Source organism: Panthera pardus, unplaced genomic scaffold (genome assembly GCF_024362965.1).
Source record: "Panthera pardus isolate Hobbes unplaced genomic scaffold, ASM2436296v1 HiC_scaffold_13, whole genome shotgun sequence".
Classification (NCBI taxonomy): Eukaryota; Metazoa; Chordata; class Mammalia; order Carnivora; family Felidae; genus Panthera; species Panthera pardus.
Window position 1 is genome coordinate 184,087,694 of NW_026526688.1, and position 16,719 is coordinate 184,104,412.

A 16,719-nucleotide genomic window follows, 5' to 3' on the forward strand; every position below is an offset into this window, starting at 1 on the left:
GATAACTTTTGACTGTCCAGTGCAGATAAAGCGCGATATCTGGCTCACGGATGAGACCATCCCCAGAGGAACGCATCCAGGATGACCAAACTCATTTAGCCCTATTCTTCAGGGCTTCTCCCAGTGGTACCTGTGGACAGACAGGAATGCGATCCACTGGATGATAATGGGGGATTTTGTATGGACGCTAAGCTGGGAAGGTCAGGTCCGCTGCCTCAGCTCCACACACATAAGCAAAATAATGGTGGTGGTGGTGGTGGTGATGATGATGGGATAATGGCTCTGCATCGAGAGATCTTTAAGGGAAGGCTTCTAAATAGGAAGGCTCGGGTTTTATTGTGTAAGTATTTTACCTGGAACACTGATATACCCGCGTGATGTCTTTGAGCGCACTCTGGGTTGATTTTCTTCGTACTCATTGCTGTTTATCATGGTTTAGGGTCAAGGAGTAAAAAAGAACAGACGGCTTGCCTTAGAGCTGATGAAGAAAGCGGCTTCCAAGGTAACACTTTTGCATATTGTCAGAGGGAAACATTTGCACCACGCATGCCCACACGCCTGCAAATCTGCCAAAGTGAATGGCCAGCCTTTGGCTCCAGTAGAAAACAGGAGTCGGGAGGGAGGTCACTGGCATTGTGGTGATTAGTCATTTTGGAGCTACAACACATACGGAAACCTGTCACAATGGGGACGGCAAAATTCAAAAGCTGAATTCACCTTCCAGTCAATAGAATTCAGGCCGATCTTGTTTGAAGGCTAAAATTATAATCACCGGCTGCCCTGATAACAAGCAAGGGTTGGGGGTTGGGGGGGGGGGGTAGCGGGGCTCCTTGGAATTGAATGGGTATGTATAAATGCCATTGAATTGGGAAAACCAAAGGCCTAATTCCCTTGAAGCTTAACCCTGTCGTGTCCAATGCTCCTTTACTTCCTGGGCTTTAATAACGGAGACGTTTATCCAGTTTGTTGCCGGGTTTAGACATTTCTTTGCTTTGGTCACTATTTACTCTTCGCTGCTATTGGCAACTCAGCTGGTTTCACTCTGGCCCTACAGAATGGAGGTTAAGTATCGTTTGTGTGGGGACGCACCCACACACAGTGCACGCGTACCCACCCAAGCACACTCAAGGGTGCACGCGTGCAGATTGGCAAATAAATACATTTGTAGAAACCACTGTAATTCTACAACCTTGACAGGGTCCTCTCTAGCCCTTCTGGCTCTTGAAAATGCCTCCCTCCCCCAGGCTGCCAATATCTGCCTTACCGACAAAGACTCCTGAAGATCCCGTGCTGATTTTTTTTCCCTCATTCCCTCCCCTTGAGAAGTTCAGAGTGTCTTTTTTGTGTCGAGCAGAAAGTTGGAGCATGGACCAAGAGAGCCAGAAGACTTTTCCTCCACCTCTGTGGTGTCAAGAGGGCACATGACCCAGGAGAAGGGAGCCGACTTCGGCACACAACAACTCCTGACCCCACACAAATGTTAGGGCAGAGGTAGAGAGGCAGTTTCATGGTGGTCCTTGAGGGCATTGTTTCCAGAGAATCCTAAAATGGGGCAACGCTGGGGTTTCCCGGAAGCCGGGAAATTTGTGTCTCTTTGGCCACCGTAGTGGTGCGTTGCTGTCTACTGTGCTTTGTCTTGAAGGGGTTTTGAGCAGAGCTTGGTTAAGTATTGGGAGATGCAGTTTTATAGCCTGGAGTCACTGCCTCCTTAAAAGCGCTTTGTGATTCTCACTCATTCACTCAGCAAGGAATTTCTAAGTCCCTACTCTTTGTCGAGCCCTGTGGCGAAGGCCGCATATCATTTGATTTTTGGAATGAGTGAAGAGTCACATGGAAGCAACTCTGGTGATTGAGCGGTACCTCTCCAGAACAAAGTATGAATAGTAAGCAAGAAGACGGGATTTCTTGTGGGGCTCCAAGTGCGGTCCCTCCAGGAGTTCCGCAGATGTTCTGAGGGATGGCAGGTGCATCTGAATAGGCCTGTGGCCTCTGGCTTCGCAGCAAAAGCCATTGTGAGGTGTACATTCCACAAGCCTGTTCCAAAGCTCATTCTTGCCACTTTATAGCATTCCCTGGTCTGTTACAGTATTGAAATCTTACAGCATTCTGTAAGATTTACCAGCAGACCACCTTGCACCTGCTACTGTGTGAGGTTCAGGAAGAACGCTTCTATGCCTAGATCCACAGCACTGATACTCCTTCCAGATGTCCGTTATTTTGGAGTCCGCTATCTGGGGGGCCTGGAGATCTGAACCCTACTCTCCATCCTCGGGGTATAGGGTTGGACTCCATTTTGTTTAACACCGAGATTCAAAGGGCGGCTTTCATTCATTCGTCAACTATTTCCTGAGCACCTACTCTGTGGCAAACACTAATAAAGGGACTTGGGAAACAAGATTCCCGCCCTCATGGAGCTTCTCGTTTAATAAGCTTTGTTAGTTTCTTTCCCCTGGTCTTCCCAACACCCGGAGTCCAACAGAGAACCTAGGAAGTATAGGCTCTTAGGATCCGTGGCAGACCGAAAAGGCTCAGACTGGGATCTTGGCATGTATTCTTAAGGGACACTTGTCCTTCGCTTGTGAAAGGGGGGTGAAAGAGGTTTGGTTCCATACTTAGCCTCTAACTTAACAAGTCTCACAGAGGCAAGGGCGCCGTTAGACCCTCGGATCCTTTCTCCCCTGCTTCTTCGTTTGGTTTGGTGGGGCTGGCAGGAAGGGAGGAATGAGAACACTGGACGCCCAGGTTACACACAGTGTTCTCCCTGCGGGTGGGAGGCTCGATCCGAAGCACTCGCACCCCCTCAGGGCTTCCGAGCTCTCAACAAGCAAGCCGCCCGCTGCCCTGTGGAAGCAAGTGGGAGCTCCTAAGGAAAGCAGACGAGAGCACCTGACAGCACAAATCAGCAAGCACAAGGAGGCTCCAGGCTAGATTCGCATGAAGCGCTTCCTTGGTACCAGCCCCAGGTTTAGACACAATTTGAAAACCCTCCTCCCATCTCCACCGCCCTCCACCTCTGCCTCGGCCGCACCAGACTCCACCTGTCAGAACCGGGATGCTAAGTGGCCCCGAAGCACCTGTGTTTTGCCAGCCGCTTCCCTCAGAGGATTTGTTGGTGTTTGGGGCAGAGGAATCAACAGATGGGCAGGCGGGTCACCTAGAAACTGTCCCAGCCGGGGGTTGGGGGAGTGCCTGGCCTCCTCTCGCAGGTGAGCGCTTGTGAGTTTCAAGGTCACTGTTGACATTGCAGGGCAATAAGCAGCCTTTTGGGGACAAGGGCATTGCGTAAGAGCCCCCAGGAGCTGAGTGAGGCTTTGGGGGGGTCAGCATGACCGCGGAGCCAGGAGGCAAGAATCCCAGCAGCAGCCGGAAGAAACCCACCTGGGAAGGCTCTGAGGCAGGCTTGTGTTTTCTAACTCTTAGCGTTTCTTTAATGCCATCTGCCCCCAAAAAGAGATAGGAAAGGTTTTGCTCAGACTCAGGCAGAGTGCTTTCGCAGCAATTGATTCTCTTTAGGTTTCACTTAAAAAAAAAAAAAAAAAAAGTAATTTCTTTTTTGTTGTTCTAAAACCCAGGGATTGCATCAGGCAGTCAATGGCTTAGGATGGTATTACCACAAATTCAAGAAAAATTATGCCAAAGCGGCCAAGTACTGGCTAAAAGCAGAAGAGATGGGGAACCCGGATGCATCGTACAATCTTGGAGTCCTGCATTTGGATGGCATCTTCCCAGGAATTCCTGAAAGGAATCAAGTAAGTCTTGAGAGCAGCTGGGCAGGTGGCCGCCAGATCATGGAGCCTTGAAGGTCTTACGTGCCCCGTGGGCGGTGCAGGATGAGGCCCCGTGGGCGGCGCAGAATGCCAGCCAAGACGCAGACCCTGTCCTCAAGAAACTCAAGGGTCCAGTTAGGAAGATAAGATAGCCAAACACCAAGGACGGCATCTAGCCAAGTGTCCAGTGTGTGCTAATTGCTATGACCCAAACGGCTCTTAATGGGAAACTGTGAAGACCAGAGCAGTCAGGAAGGCTTCCTGGAGGAGGAGGGCCTGAACTAGGGAGGGAGGGGGAGATGATACAAGATGAGAATGCATCAGAGGCAGTGCAGAGATTGATATTACTAGAAGGAAAGAGAGCTGGGTCCAGAGAGGGTTACCGGAAATGAGACGAGATTTAATGAGAGTAAAAACAGGGGTGCCTCAGTGGCTCAGTAGGTTAAGCAGCCCTCTTGTTTTTGGCTCAGGTCATGATCTCACAATCTGTGAGATTGAGCCCCATGTCAGGCTCTGTGCCGGCAGCTCAGAGCCTGCTTGGGATTCTCTCTCTCCCTCTCTCTCTGCCTCTCCCCTGCTCTCACTGTCTTTTTCTCCAAATAAATAAATAAACATTTTTTAAAAATGATAGTGAAGGGGCGCCTGGGTGGCTCAGTTGGTTGAGCGTCCATCTTCGGCTCAGGTCATGATCTCACAGTTCGTGGGTTCGAGCCCCGCATTGAGCTCTGTGCTGACAGCTCAGAGCCCGGAGCCTGCTTTCGATTCTGTGTCTCCCTCGCTCTCTGCCCCTCCCCCACTCACACTCTGTCTCTCTCTGTCTCCTTCAAATATAAATAAACATTAAAAAAAATTTTTTTTTAAAATAAAAATGATAGTGAAAACAACAGTGATAGTCTCCAGCGTTGGTGAAGCACTTTCTCTGTGACAGAGACTCAGAGATACTTGACATGCATCCCGCGTCATTCTGTCCTCTGCAAGAGCTGCTGTTACACCCATTTTACAGAATGAACACTCAATGCTCTGAGAGGTTATGTCACTTACTCAGAGTCACACACTTAGTGGAGGCAGGGCCTGGATCCCTGCACAAAGTGAAAGCCCCTCATTATTAATATTGATGATGGTAATTATAATTTCTGCACCATTACATTCTGCAAATTCCATCGAATGCCCATCCAGGCACTCTTCCAGGCCCTGGGGATACAGCAGCAGACAAAAACAGTCCCTGATCCTGGGAAGCTTACATTCCAGTGGGGAGGAAAGACAATAAACAAAGAAATATATAACATGAGAGCAGGTGGAGATATGTGTCACGGGGCAATAAAGCAAGAAATCAGAGAAGGCCTCTCTGATAATGTGACATTACAGAGACTCCTAAGATCTTACATGTATCTGGGAGAACCTTCTAGAATGAGGGAACAGCCAGGGCAAAAGCCCTAGAGGAGAACAAGCTTGGCATGCTCAAGGAATGACCGGGAAGCTGGAGCCACAGCAGCAGGAAGCAGGGGAGGGGCATAGGTGGGAGATAAGGTTGGGGAGGCAGGGGCACAGGTCATTGTAAGGACTCAACTGCTCCAAGGAAGATAGGAAGCCTGTGGGCAGCTTTGGACAGGGCAGTGATGTGCTGTTTTAGAAGCCGCCCCTGGATCCTAGCAGAGACTAGAATTAAAGAAGACAAGAGGGGAGCAGGGGGTTAATGTATTGAATCCGAGGGAGAAAGGAAGGGTGACCCCAGAAGGGGTCGGAAATGTGGCTCGACTACGTATGTACATTGAAGGTCAAGGTGACCGGGTCGATAGTGTTTTGGACGTGAGGTGTGAAAGGGGAGAGGAGTCAGGGTGACTTCAGAGTGTTTGGCATTTATTGAGGTAGAGTGGAGACGGCATTTAGTGGGATGGGCAGGACTGAGGCAGCAGCAGATTTGGGGGATGGGGGACCGGAAGATTATTTTTTGTGAAGCATCGTACTAAGCCTTGAGAATACATCTCATTTAATCCTTGAAACAGCCTTGGGGCGGCAGGGTGGCCCACGGTTAAGCATCTGACTTTGGCTCAGGTCATGATCTCAAAGTTCGTGGGTTTGAGTCCTGTGTCGGGCTCTGTGCTGACAGCTAAGAGCCCGGAGCCTGCTTCCGATTCTGTCGCCCTCTCTGCTCCTCCCCCACTCACGCTCTGTCTCTCTCGCTCTTTCGAAAATAAACATTAAAACAAATTTAAATTAAAAAAAATCCTTGAAATAGCTTTTCCTGCTAGGTACTATCAGAAGCCACATTTTTCAGTTGAAGAAAGTGAGTTAAACTCTCAGTTGGAGAGATTAACTAACATGCCCAAGGTCACACAGCTACTAAGGAACAGAACTGGGATTTACACCCAAGCCTGTCTGATGCCAAAGCCCTGCCTTGAGAACGACAGCTAACTACCTCCGAAAAATAATAGTACCCAATGGAACATACACCCTGGTAAATGTTTGTCTTCTGCATTGCTAATGTCTGGTAACCCGCCCACGTATCTGCAAATGTGGATTTTTTATTGTCACATTCTAATTCTCACCTTCCTACTGGAAATGCAGTTTCTGCACAGGGGTTTGAAGGAAGGTATTAAGCAAGGTCAGGAAAGTAAATGCCTGGATTTTCACCTGGTGTAACTTCTGGTATGTTCTCCTACTTAGCTTGTGGGGGTTAGATGATTCATAGCCACGTGCTGTCTTGTTTATTTACTGGGTAAACTTAACACTCGCTTACCGTTAAAGTAATCACATCCAGAGGCCAGCTTCTGTGGTTGGCTGTCTTCCTGAAGCTTGACTTGGTTTTCCTAAAGATACCAGAAGTTATGAGCCTGTGAAAATCTCAGGCGTTAAGTGTCTGTCTCACCACATTGGCTCTGGTGAAACCGGCCCAACTAGAAGGACTCCTTACCAATGAGATGACTTTGCTTATCTCTCTACAGACGTTAGCCGGTGAATATTTCCATAAGGCTGCACAAGGCGGACACATCGAAGGAACCTTGTGGTGTTCTCTCTATTATATCACAGGCAACCTGGAGACCTTCCCTAGAGATCCCGAGAAGGCTGTGGTGTAAGCATCTGTCAGATGTTGTGTGCGAAGGAAAAGCCATGTACTTTATTCATTCACAATGCCTGACCATGGGGTTCCTTCTCTTTGTTTTGCAATTTTTAATTTAATTTTTTTTGTTATCAGGTATACATGCACATAGTTTAAAGAGCCCCATAATTTGACAAGGCAAACATAGATTAGAAATCAAGCTAAAAAAAAATAATTTGACAAGGGAAACCAGGAAATCTGCTACCCCACCCACCTAGACTCTTTCCTGCTCTTAAGAATAAGTCGCTTTCAATCTTTGAATTATTTCTTTATGATTGGCCTCTATCTTTAAATGACATGTTTATACCACTGTTTCTTGTTATTTTCATCATAGGCTTTGTCTAATGACGTCTCACTGTGGCAGATAAAGATACAGTTCTCTCTCATTCAGCTACCACCTGCTATCCCACACATCCACACTTCCCACCCTGTCCCATTTCCCCAATAAATATATCATTATTTTGGTTAGATTAGTATCAGGGTGTCCATTATTATGACCATGTGAATGCTGTGCATGGCTGAGCCATGCATTGTCCTGGGACTACCTTTTCTTTCTTACACAGCTTTTTGTTTTCTGTGGAGTAGTAATTATATTTAATTGTTCTTTAGTTGCTTAGCTTTCTGTGTACTTACCATTTTTCATGTGGTTAATCTCCACATTCTCCCAGGGTTGTCCAAATCTCTCCTCCGTATGTCCAGACCCACCAGGTATTCTATTAACCTAATCTTCTCGGGGACATCTCTCCCGGAGTCTTCAGGACATAGCTACCCTCCTGAAATTAACTTTGTCATCGTTGTGAGGGTTCCCTTTCCCTTCCTCTCCGTCTCTTTTGGGTTCTGTTTGCTGGGCCCTATTTCTTCCTCTTTCTCGGTCTACTCCTACACTTTTGTAGAGCACGTTGTACAGTAATGTCCTAAAGAACGGTGAACAGGAGGCACATTTTCGAGGTCACACATACCTGAAAATGTTTTACAGAGGTTGGCAAACTATGGCCCATAAATACCATGTGTCCCACCATCTGTTTTGTATGGCCCCAAGAGCTAAGAATACATTTTACGTTTTAAAGCGTTGTAAAACAAACACACACACACACAACAATGAATATGAACAGAGACCATAAAAATATTTACTATCTTGCCTTTTACAGAAAAAGAGAAAACAAACTTTGCAGACCTCTGCTTTAGACCACGCTCACACCAATAGTCTGGCTTTTCATCAGACATTTGAGAGCAAATCCAACCTGACCTGAACTCAGTGATGAAACTTGACCTAGACAGATTTGAAGCTTTATCATTGTTATTCAGGATGTTTGGTGTGAACATTCAGATGTTTCATACATTTTCTTGTTATCTTTTTGTTACTGATTTCTAGCTTAATCCCACTACAATCAAAGAATATATTCTGAATGATTTCAATCCCTCGGAATTTGTTGAAACTTGTTTGATGACCAGCATATTTTGCTACACCTGCCTTTTTTTTGTTAGAGTTTGCATGTTATATCTTTTTCCAGCCTTTGCTTTCAATCCTCTCTGTCTTTTAATTTCAACATGTGTTTCTTCTAAGCAGCATATAATTGGGTTTTTGTGTGCTCTTTATTCAGTCTGAAAAGTTTCGTTTTTAAGTGGTGTATTTAGACCATTTACATTTAATGCAACATATTGATACATTTGGTTTCAAATCTACCATTTTACTGTTTATTCCTTATTTGTCCCATCTGTTCTTTGTGCTTCTGCCCCATTTTCTGACCCTTCCTTTATATTAACCAAGTATTTTTTAAACATTATTTTATTTCCCCCTTCCATTAGCTTGTTAGCTATGTACCCTTATAATATTCTTTTAGTGGTTGTAAATCTAAAGATTACAACAAGCCCGTTCATTATTAATAAAAGTCTCCAGGAGAAATTAGAGAACAGAAAAAAATGAGGAACCTTATAATGAATCAGTATATACGTTTTAATGGAGAGAGTACTAGAACTCTTGGCAAAGATTATCTTTTTTCATACTGGTGGTTATTTTTCATTAGGTACCTTTCGTGTCTTTGTTTCCATGCATGATAACTCCTGAGCATTCATAAGAAAAGGCACTGAATGCAAAGCTCTCAAAATGCATAGTGTTTCGTTCTGACTTGTTGCTGTATAAAAATTCTAGCAAGCAAAATATTCCCCAAGTGGGATTTATTGAGATCAAATGAAGAAAAAGCAATTGTTTATTTGCCACAGTTTGGGTATTTTCTCGTTCCTTTCCTTTCAGATGGGCAAAGCACGTAGCTGAGAAAAATGGCTACTTGGGCCACGTCATTCGCAAAGGCCTCAATGCCTACCTGGAGGGTTCATGGTAAGCTGGGGACTTCTGTTAGAATGAACTTTCTCAGCTCTCACCTTTCAATTTGTCCGTGTAGTCTTAGGAGATGGAGTCTTAAAATACAACCGAAAATGCAATTTGCAGGGAAATCACGGCCTCCCACTAATGATATTCAGAGTATCACAGACTGATTGGCTGTTGATTGGAAAACATAGCATTTCCATGTTTAATTATACACAAAAATTAGTTCTCCAGGGGAAGCGTCCACATTCATCAAGTTGAGAGACACATGAATGTATTGACATCTCTTCCCTTCAAGCTTGTTCCTCTTGGTTTCAGAGTGGAGACAGCACAGGGGGTCCTAGCTGAACCTCTGCCTCTCCCTGGCAGGTCACAGAAAGCTCACGGGAAGAAGAGAGAGCAGTGTGTTTAGGGCTCAAGCTACATCCTTCCACTGATATTTTACCACATCTTCCACGGCCGAGAGCCTGGATTTGCTGGAACTCACTCACCAGACCTCTGATGTCATAGCCAAACAGTCTCCCCATTTTGACTTTCTTCTGATGAAGTTAGCAAGTCTCATCCTGGACCCTATGGGATGAGACACTGCACGTAAAGACTTGCAAATGCTCCCCGTTTGCTGTGCCTTGATTTTACAAATAAGGGCACACCTTTCCAAACTGCAAACCCACCTGATCCATCGTTCTGTTTTCTTCCGCCAGTCCTCCCGTTCTGTCTTGCTTTTCCATTGGGCCATATTTTCTTGGCTGGTTTTTTGCCTGAATGATCTGGGTATTTCAGTAATAACTAACAAGGGCATGCAAACCAGCACATATCCCATCAGTCCACAGCCTCAAAGATATTAGACCAGACCTGTCACAGATCACACTCTGATCTGAACCTTAATTAAAAATTAAAATATGAGTCCAAAAGAACGCGATTTTCTCCTTTGGTCCATGGGTGCCCACATAATCAGCAGATAGCGTTCGGTAAATGAGAATCTTAAAGAAGGCAGGGCAAATGAATCCAATGAAAACAGCACCAAAAGAAATGCTTATCATTATCATCCCGTGAAAGCGTATTATCTATAACCTCACTGTACACAATCAGAAAAAAAATTTAATGAAATTGTTATTTTGCAATTGATACACCTTACAATTTTTCTGGTGTTTCATCTTGTCTCCCAAGTAAGCTTCAGTTCATAAAACTCCCAAATTTGACTTTAATTTATTCTCTACTTCTCACCCTCCAAACTTCCCACCCCCACAAGCTTCTGAGGGGAAAAAGAGCATTCAGATACCGAAGTGTGTATGGGAGGGATTTTCCCCCAGAGACAGCACATCTGTAAACTCCCCCACACCGCCACACACACACACACACACACACACACACACACACACACCAAGATGTTTGACACTGTTTTTCCCATAAAGAGAGTGCCTATTAATAGCTGACATTACTTGCCTGCTTTTGAATTTAACATCACCAAGCGTTTCAGGTAGCACATTTTAAAATTTGCTGTGAAGGTCAAGATGAATTAATTTTCGTGACCTGTTGTCCTTCGTGCAATATTCAGCCACAGCATGAGATTGATTTTTTTTTTTTCTTTTGGTAGAGGGGAGGGGGAAGTTAAGTGTATTCTCCACTGTTTGTGAGTTTGGGTCCAGTTCAGCAGACTTTATGGAGTAGACTTAAATGCAGGGTGCCTCATCTAGTCCTATGCTTCAGGGGATGCCACCAGCAGGGCTTGGGGAAGTTTGCGGCCTCACCTCTTCTCATGCTGAACTCACATGGCCCGTACTCTGTTTGACCTCTGGATCTTTGAACATGCTGTTTCCTCTGCCCAGAAGTCCTACCTAACTCCGTACTCCCGTTAGGATCATGATGGCCCTTGTTGATTGCCCTGTGTCTTGTACCCCAGTGCCCAGCACCGAGTGGTACCTGGGAAGTGCTCAAGAACAAATGAATGTATGAACGAAGGCAAGTAGCACAACCATAACTCAAGACCCATGAGCAGCATATCAAGAGCATGAAAGATTCTGAGGAGGAAAAATGCTGTCCAGTTTGTGGGACTTAGGTCAGCCTTCACGACAGAGGTAGCAGAGGATATGGCCTTGAGGGGTGGGTGGAATTTCCGCTTAGCCATGCAGGGAACAGCGTTTCTGGTGAAGGGAATAGCAGGAACAAAAGCAAAGAGATAGGAAAATTCTGGATGAATCTAGAAATTTTTAAGCCTCCAGTTTGCCTTCAGGTGAGATTTGTAAAAGGGAGTGATATAGAATAAGACCAAAGAAATGCTGCTCTAGGGAACTTTAAATGGCAGGTCATACACTTTTTACTTTATTTGTGAGGAGTGGGGAGTTACTGATAGTTTTGGGAGAGGGTACTGAGATGACAGAGCTGGGTTCTGAGCTGTTTAACCAAACAACTGTGTTTGATGGTAGAGAGAAGGGAGAGTCAGAAGGGGCATGTTAGTTCAGAATCCAGGTGAAAGGAGCTGAGCATTTGAGCTGGACATGGGGCACAAGCCAATTCAGTTGTTCTTCTCTTCTTCTGTCATATGATGGTTGATGCGTATGAAGTAATATGTGATATATACGTAAGTTCTCAAGCGTAATGATAAAATGAACACCTATAACCCTACATAAGAGAATGAACAGCTCTGGGGCGCCTGGGTGGCTCAGTTGGTTAAGCCTCCGACTTTGGTCTCGCAGTTCCTGAGTTCGAGCCCCACGTCAGGCCCTGTGCTGAGAGCTCAGAGCCTGGAGCCTGGTTCCGATTTTGTGTCTCCCTCTCTCTCTGTTCCTCCCCTGCTCGTGCTCTGTCTCTCTGTCTAAAAAATAAATAAACATAAAAAAAAAAAGAACTGTTGAAGCCTGCATTTCCCTCTCAGATTAAATCGACCCCCATCCCTATACCCAGAAGTAGCCATCATCCTGAGCCTTATTGTTTTTTGTTTTCTGTGTTTTTTTTTTTAAACATTTATTTGTTTTCGAGAGACAGAGACAGAGTGCAAGTGGGAGAGGGGCAGAGAGAGAGGGAGACACAGCATCGGAAGCAGGCTCCAGGCTCTGAGCCCAGAACGCTCCAGCACAGAGCCCAATGCGGGGCTCGAACTCACAAATCGTGAGATCGTGACCTGAGCCAAAATGAAGAGTCAGACACTTAACCAACTGAGCCACCCAGGCGCTCCCCATTTCTTATATTAACACACACTGGCATTTCCCTTTTTTGTTGTTTTTAAGAACAATGTGGCCATGAACATTTTTTATGTATATTGTGGCATGCATCAGAAAAGTTGCTCTGCAATATAAATTTAGGAGTGGAGTCATAGGGCAGGCACGTGTTCAACTTTGTCAGATGATGCCAACGGTTTTCCCAAAGGATTTTTACCATTTTGCTCTCCTGCCAACCATGTGTATATTTTTGCTGCTTCAGATCCTTACCAATCTTGATGCTGATGCTAAGCGTTATTAAAGATAAGTTTCAATCTGGATTTAAAGCCTTTTTTTTTTTTTTTCTATCAGCAGGAAGGGACATCTAGTATCCATTACAATGGGAAAATCGTTGTCAAAGTATGGTTGAGGCAAAGTGCTTGTATCTCCCCCCACTCTCCAAGCCCCAAAACTTGCCCTGGGGTTAAACAGGAAATCTATGACTGTTGGCCTTCCCACACCACAGGGTGGCTTTTTTGAAACCGTCTATTTGGCTGCAATAGAACTAAATCATCCATCAATGTCCCAAGTCCATCCCCCTTCATTTTCTGTGAGTGAATTTATTCTGGACGTTATTTTCAAATTACGTGTGTCAGTTTGATGAGCTTGTGTTTTTCTGTGTTGTTCCAGGATTTATATGGGATAGTTTAAAAGAGGAGCATGATTGAGAAGAGGGCTTTTTGCTGTATAGGCATAATACGGAAGATAAAGTTGTCATGCCTGAGGCTGTCCTCGGACACCAGAAGTCAGCTAAGGAGAGGCTGGCTGTCATGTTTCATTTCTCTCCGCCTTCCCCCTATGTGTGTTTTATCTGTGAGCTAGGTGTTTTATTGTCCTTTGTCTTAAATATGTCCTAAATATTTAACCCTGGAGGTTAGCCAGAGGGTGGGGGGCTTGGGGCATGCCAAGTTCCAGCTGAAAGAGATTCACCTTTCTGCAATAGACCAGGGGTCCTGAATTCCACTAAGATCCCAGGATTTTTTTTTCCATCCGTCCAGTATAAGCTGCTTCAGGCATCGGCAGAGGAAAGCACAAAGAAAATAACATAATTGTTTGAGAAGCTGCTCAGAGGTACTCAGATTCACAGTTCACAGCAAGCAGCTAAAGGATTGATTATTAATATGTATCATTACAAAAGTTCTGTAAATGTGTATGCCGAGGCAGAAGTGGGGGGATAGCAAATGTGCCCCTAAACTCGTTCTTTACCGTAAATCCCCTCCTCTCCGCATCCACCCCCCTACCCCCAGTCCTTGTCAGAATGACTGTCTGGGGGACATTTTCACTTTGGTGCATTGGAAATAAAGCTTGAGGCTCTGGTTAGCTTCCTAAACCTTGAAGAAAGTCTTGGAAGGGCAGTACGGTTCTATGGCTTGCCTTTGGGCGTCCTGCCCATAGCAGGTGCTGCCGACATGTTTGTCCCATGATTATAATTATAGAAATATCTGTAGTTAATACCTCCGGGCAGTTTGTGTCGGAACACAATTAAGTAAGAACAAAGCACTGGGAGGTAAGGTGGGTAGGATTTCTGCAAAGGTGTCGTTTCTCAGAAGTCTTAATGAGCCGAGCAAGTCTGGCCTTGAGTGTGCTAAGCTTCGCCTATGGATGGCGGTGATATAGGAGAGCACCAGCCTTCGATGATCGCTTCTGCAGGATAGAACACGGGGCTGGATTTCCAGTCGGCATTTCTACAGACATCAATGCTTTTTAGACCTCTCTTTTTGATGGATTTCAGTGCTTCCTCAAAGGAAACGCTTGAGAATTCTGTGAAATTTCCTCTTGGCTTACACATTTAATTGGACAGTGGAAGTCTTCCTGTAAAACTCGTCCCTTCCTCCCCTCCCCACCACCAAGGTAGCTTTTGAGACAAGATATTGACTTTCTGAAGTTTGTCATAGTGACTCAGTTCTTACAGGAAGCATCAACCTCCTGCCTCCCCCGCAAATTCTAACAGTCTGCCCAAAGTGCTGTCAAAGAAAACGTCCTTTTATTGCATTTTAATAATAATGTGAGCCACATTCCATCCATTATGGCAGCAGAGGGATCCGGCCCAGTATTTGACCTTGGGCCAGTAAGTCTACACCTCTCTTTCCCTCATCCATCCCCAGGGGGAAACCAGGCACTGGTTCGCCTTCAAGCATCTCCAAAGAAATGCGAGATTATAAGACCTTGGGAATGGGTCCCTGTTGCAGAGTGATGGGGACTTTCTGCTGGGCCACCTTTGCAGACCCTCCATCTGGGATCTGTCTGTTCTGAAGATTCTTGTCCCAAAATGTGGTTTTTGCAAGCTGTGTAAGAATATGCCTAGGCGTCTTCTGTGCTGTGGGCTCGTTTTCTGGCTTGTGACGTAGGGGACACTGCTCAGCCAGCCTTGTGTCTCTTTAGCATGAGTCATGGCTAATTGGTCGGCTGCCTTGGATGTCTGGGAAGCCAAGAATCAGCTCACTCAGCAGCTATATGGCCCGTGACCTGCGTTGTGTCTGATTGAAGGTCTCACTGTCCTAATTTGACCCCCAGTCACCTCTCCCTGTCCCCAGGGGTTGGACCACCAGAAGCTGCTTTAGCAGAGTAGAAAAAACAATTTCAGAATCTGCTTCCTTTGTTTCCCCAACCCTCCCATAAACCAGTTTCTAGGTGGAGTTGCAGTTAAAAAAAAAAAAAAAAGTTCTTAATGTCAACTGCTTAGAATGAAAAATAAGCTTTAGAAACAACTATATATGGCTAAAATAAAATTTTACTCATTAACTGGGAAACACAAGGAAAATGGAGGAAATCATACAAGTAAAAAGATGAAAATAAAATGATTTGGTTCTCACCACCGAGGGATAAGTGCTATTAGCCTTTTTTTTTTTTTAATTTTTTACACATTTTATTTATTTTTGAGAGACAGAGCGTTAGTGGGGGAGGGACAGAGAGAGAGGAGACACAGAATCCAAAACAGGCTCCAGGCTCTGAGCTGTCAGCACAGAGCCCGACGCGGGGCTCGAACCCAGGAACTGTGAGATCATGACCTGAGCGGAAGTCGGATGCTTAACCGACTGAGCCACAGGCACCCCCGTGGTGTTAGCATTTTGATAGATAATTTTTAAGTTTTATTTGTTTCCTCTCCATACATGCATCTGCATGTGTGTGTATATGAATGGATACATTTGGTTTTATTTCTGTTTTACAAAAATGGAATTGCTCTGTTTTTCATCCTACCCTCTTTTTTTTTTAACCGAAAGGAAAATTTTGCATAAACATCTCTCCATGTTTTTGAATCCTCTTCTACAACATCATTTTTAACGGCCTCATCTGAAAGTGGCTGCACTGTGGGGTAATTTAACTACTCACTGATTTTCAGATACTTAAGTTGCTTCCGGTGTTTTTTGTTCATATAAACAGGTCTCCCATGAACTCTGTGGTCACAGAATCTTTACACGTGTTTCTGTTTTTTTAGAATAAAGCTTTACAAGGGGAAAACTCTTGGCTGAATGGTGTGGGCATTCTTAAGACTTCCCGCATTTAACCATTGGGTTAACCAGCCCTCCCACAACCAGCGGCTGTAGGAATCCGTCCGTTTCCCCAAACCCATGCTGCTACTCTGTATTGTGAATCTTGTGCCAGTCTTTCGACAGGTGAACAGTCATGTCTCATGGTCTTGCGATCATTCAGTTACTAGCAGTATCAAGCATTTATTTTTGTTCCTCTGTGTTTTTGGCCATTGGTATCCAGCCCCTTGTCAACTGCCTCTCCTCGGCCAAACCTCTCATGCATCACAAAAGCTCAGCTTTAATTAAGCTTGCTCAGAATCCTAAGCCCCATGAAGCCTTTCACAAAACCGGGCTTTTTCTACATACCACTTACCTCTGCTAAGCGGGGATGGACGGATTCAAGGACCAAAGGCTAAGAGACAACGCAGCCAGCATGCCATATACCATTCGGCCAGTAGAGGTAGCTGTTGCATCAACCAGCTCTCCAACCTTATCTGTGAGTTCAGCCTTTAAGGTAGAAAATAAATCAGTGCCTGCAGTATTTTTAACAACAGTATTTATTTAAAAAACACACACACAACAAACTCATGATTTTGTGGTTTTAAAAAAACTGCTTATTTTGTGCCCTCTTATGCTTGAATATAAAGCTCTCTGTGAATATTAGTAAGAGCCACTATATGAAATTTATTATTAATCATCTATTTTTAGGCACGAAGCTTTGCTGTATTATGTTTTAGCAGCAGAAACTGGAATTGAAGTGTCACAGACAAATTTAGCACACATCTGTGAGGAGAGGCCAGTAAGTAAATGTATTCTTCTCAGAATGGAAGCTCTAAGGTTAAGGATAATGAATTGGGTTGTAGGAAGG

The 16,719-nt window shown here is 44.9% G+C and overlaps 1 protein-coding gene across 1 annotated transcript in view; it reads left to right on the forward strand.

Annotated features, from left to right (window-relative positions):
* Positions 1 to 16,719, forward strand: part of SEL1L3 (SEL1L family member 3) — a 104,082-nt gene that overhangs the window by 70,063 nt on the left and 17,300 nt on the right. The window contains 5 exon segments of the mRNA XM_019453565.2: positions 440 to 502; positions 3,573 to 3,749; positions 6,710 to 6,837; positions 9,116 to 9,199; positions 16,560 to 16,650. Coding sequence (XP_019309110.2) covers positions 440 to 502; positions 3,573 to 3,749; positions 6,710 to 6,837; positions 9,116 to 9,199; positions 16,560 to 16,650 — 543 coding nt within the window.